We start from the raw sequence: 3,361 nt of genomic DNA, 5'->3' as shown, positions 1-3,361 counted from the left end.
TGGAGGGCCCCCTCGGCCCGGAGGTGGGGGTCCCCGAGGAGTTGGTGGTGGTGGCGGTGGCACACCTCCCAAAGGTACAGGGGGCAGTGGACCAGAACGACCCTTGTTACTCCCCACAGTTGGGGGCCGGGGGGGCTGGTTCCCTCCTCGGGATGGCGGTGGGGGTGGTGGAAGCGGCTCTGAGGGGGGAAATAACACATAGCTATTATTATAGTTTTCTTCCAAGCCTGTTTCACTCATTTGTAAACTGGGTACCTGAGCCCTAGCCGGTTTCGTTCAGTGGATAGAGCGTCAGCCTGTGGACTAAAGGGTCCCAGGTTTGATTCTGGTCAAGGGCATATGCCCAGGTTGCGGGCCCATCCCCAGTGTGAGGCCTGCAGGAGGTAGCCAATCAATGATTCTCTCTCATCATTGATGTTTCTATCTCTCTCTCTCCCTCTCCCTTCCTCTCTGAAATCAATCAAAAAAAATTTTTAATGGGTACCCAACTGACCAACTCCCAATTGTAGCAGTAGAGGGGTTTCCAGAAGACTAAGTGATTACTTTTGGAAATCAGCCACCAGGGTTGGAGAAGAAGGGGGTGTCCAGTAGAAGGGACTCACCCTGGCGCCTCATCTCCTGCCGCACAGCTTCCAGCCCGCCCTGATCCTCAATGAAGTCATAGATAAGTTTGGAGGTCTCAGCATCAGTGAGCTGGGCCTCACTGATTCCCGCCCTAGAGAACAGGCTCCGCAGATCCGGGTCCAGGTTGTTTACCTGCCCCGAAGGAAAAGGTCAGGGGCAGGAGTGGGTGAATAAGGTGGGGAGGGAAGGGACATGGATTGTCATCGGGTCCACCCCAGAGAGGGAGCTGAGAGGGCTGTGGGAAGGGGAGGGTCTGGAGGTAGGTCTGATAGCTGGACTATGGAAGGGTAGGTGGGAGCTGAACAGGGGCCAGGGGACTTTGGAGTTACTCACGTCAAATCCATTCTGGGGGTCCCACCCCACGTGGCTGACATGTCTAGGGGAGGGGAGGAGACCCCAGTGAAGCCCTCCTGCCCTTCCTTCCCTCCCTTCCTAGTGAAGCCCTCCTGCCATCTTTTGCCCAGAGGGACCAGAATTAACAAATGAGCCATAAGTGAATGAATGAGTGAATGAGTGAGAACAGTAGTTATGGAATTAGAAGGGGTCCATAGTTTATGGTGCCCATCTACCCATTTCATCCTATTTCCACCATCTATCCACCATCCATTTGTCCAACTAGCCATCCCCATTCACCTGTCAGACTACTGATCCATATTTGTCTCTCCATTTATCTGCCTACACACATCTGTTTATCCATTTGCCCAACAATCTGTCCTCACACACACTTGTCCATCCACCAATCCATCTATCCATGGGCTCACCTTTCCATTCATCCACTCATTTGTCTCCATTCAACCACACACTTCTGTCCAGTTATCCATTGAACTGTTCATTCATCCACAATTCTGGCCATCTATTCATCCCCATCCACCTTGTCTGTGAACCAATCAGCCTATAGATCCACCCTTTTATCCCCACTTCCCATTTACCCATCCTCCCATCCATCCAACCACCTATCCATTTATTCTCCTCCCATTCATTCATTCATTCATTCACTCATCTATTTATCTACCCACCCATCTACTCACCCTCCAGCCCACCCAGGTTAAAACTAGAGTGAGGCAAGTGAGACGCCTAGGGTACAAAATTTAAGGAGGCACTCACTCTCAGTCATGAATTGAACTTGCATGACCCTGAAAATTTTTCAACCTTGGTGCCTCACTTGCCTCTCCCTAGATCCATCCATCCATCCACCCACCCATCCACTCATCTACCCATCCATCCATCCATCCATCCATTCACCACCCACCCATCCACCCATCTAGCCATTCATCCATCCATCCATCCATCCATCCATCTATCCATCCACCCTTCCATCCACCCATCCATCCATCCACCCACCCACCCATCCATTCATCCACTCAACCATCTATCCATCCATCCACCCACCCATTCATCCATCCACCCTTTCATCCATCCATCCATCCATCCATCCATCCATCCATCCATCCATCCATCCATCCATCCATCCATCCATCCATCCATCCATCCATCCATCCATCCATCCATCCATCCATCCATCCATCCATCCATCCATCCATCCATCCATCCATCCATCCATCCATCCATCCACCTTCTATCCAGCCATCCATCCACTCATCTACCCACCCACCTACCCATCCACCCATCTGTCCACTCATCCACTCACTCACCCTCCATCCTGCAATCCGCAGGCCAGCGGAGTTCTGTGCTGCTCTGGTACATGCTGAGGGGTCTAGAGACATCCTTTCTTTTTCATCCCCAGAGCACTTGCCACTTAATAGGTTACCAACGACCACAGACAAGACCAAATGAAGTCTGTGTCCCAAGGAAGGAGTGTTCAGGGATTAGATACGAGGGAGATGCCACCAGCCTTTGCTCAGTCTCCAGGAGAGCCCCGCCCTCACCCGGCCCAGATATTAGCTTGTCTAGAGCCAGAGACAAAAATGTCTCCAAAGACACAGGAGACGGAGGCTGTCCAGGCACCTGGGCCTGAGCCAGCCAGTGTCAAACAGTGGAGAATCCCTTGCCCCAGTGACCAGGCCACCTGCTAAGCGGGTCTCCAGGCTGGGAGAGAGCCTGAGCAGGAGAGACGTGATGTGCACAGAGGCCTCGCACCACAGGGACCAGGTGGTCCGGGGCCTCAGCACCCCACAGGAGGGGGCCAGGCCTGCACGGGGCCCTGGCCTGTGGGGTAAGAACCGTGGAGTATGTGGGGTCTCTGAGTATTTCCAGGAGCACCGCTGGACTGTCCTCATGTGCACAGATCCTGAGTGGGTTTCCTGGGGAAACGGAAACTTTGGAGCCGGGCAGGAGCCATCAGGGCACCAGCCATGCCCGGCCGGTCCCCACCAGGGCTGCGGGAGCAGCGGCCGGGCCGGGAGGCTCGGGGAGAAGCCCTCTGCCTGGATCGTCAGCAGATGGAAATCCTTCCTGCAGCCTGGCTCTTCCTGGTCAGTGGCCCCTCCCCAGCCCCTCACTGGGTCCCCCAGGGGCAAACTCACCGTGGTGTCCTGCCCTGGGGAGCTGCTGCGGCTGGGCCCGGGGGCCAGGCCCTTCCCCTTCTCCCACAGAGTGTACCGGGCGCTGGGTCGGTAGGTGGGGCTGAGCACTTCAGGGACTCGCGAGGGAGGAGCCTGGGCAGGAAGCTGAGGGGTGCTGCCCTTGCGCCCGTAGTTCTCCAGGTAGTCGGCCAGGTACTCCGAGCGGCTGGCCGCCTGGTAGAGGCCCTGCAGGGCACACAGCTCCCGGCGGGTGC

At 55.5% G+C, this 3,361-nt stretch overlaps 1 protein-coding gene and 1 long non-coding RNA gene across 2 annotated transcripts in view; both read right to left on the bottom strand.

The window, feature by feature from the left end:
* The window catches only part of USP2 (ubiquitin specific peptidase 2), a 25,972-nt gene that overhangs the window by 15,709 nt on the left and 6,902 nt on the right, over positions 1 to 3,361 (bottom strand). Inside the window, exon 3 of the mRNA XM_005856873.2 lies at positions 3,108 to 3,361. Coding sequence (XP_005856935.1) covers positions 3,108 to 3,361 — 254 coding nt within the window. The remainder of the gene's footprint in view (positions 1 to 3,107) is intronic.
* Positions 9 to 1,000, bottom strand: LOC106725945. The gene is made up of 3 exons (XR_001361955.1): positions 958 to 1,000; positions 603 to 756; positions 9 to 179 (listed from the first exon to the last, which is right to left on the bottom strand). It is a non-coding gene; the product is annotated as an uncharacterized LOC106725945 (long non-coding RNA).

The sequence above is a fragment of the Myotis brandtii genome, unplaced genomic scaffold (assembly GCF_000412655.1).
Source record: "Myotis brandtii unplaced genomic scaffold, ASM41265v1 scaffold105, whole genome shotgun sequence".
NCBI classification, from domain to species: Eukaryota; Metazoa; Chordata; class Mammalia; order Chiroptera; family Vespertilionidae; genus Myotis; species Myotis brandtii.
The sequence above is the reverse complement of the archived record's forward strand: the minus strand, read 5'-3'. Positions and strand labels throughout refer to the sequence as shown.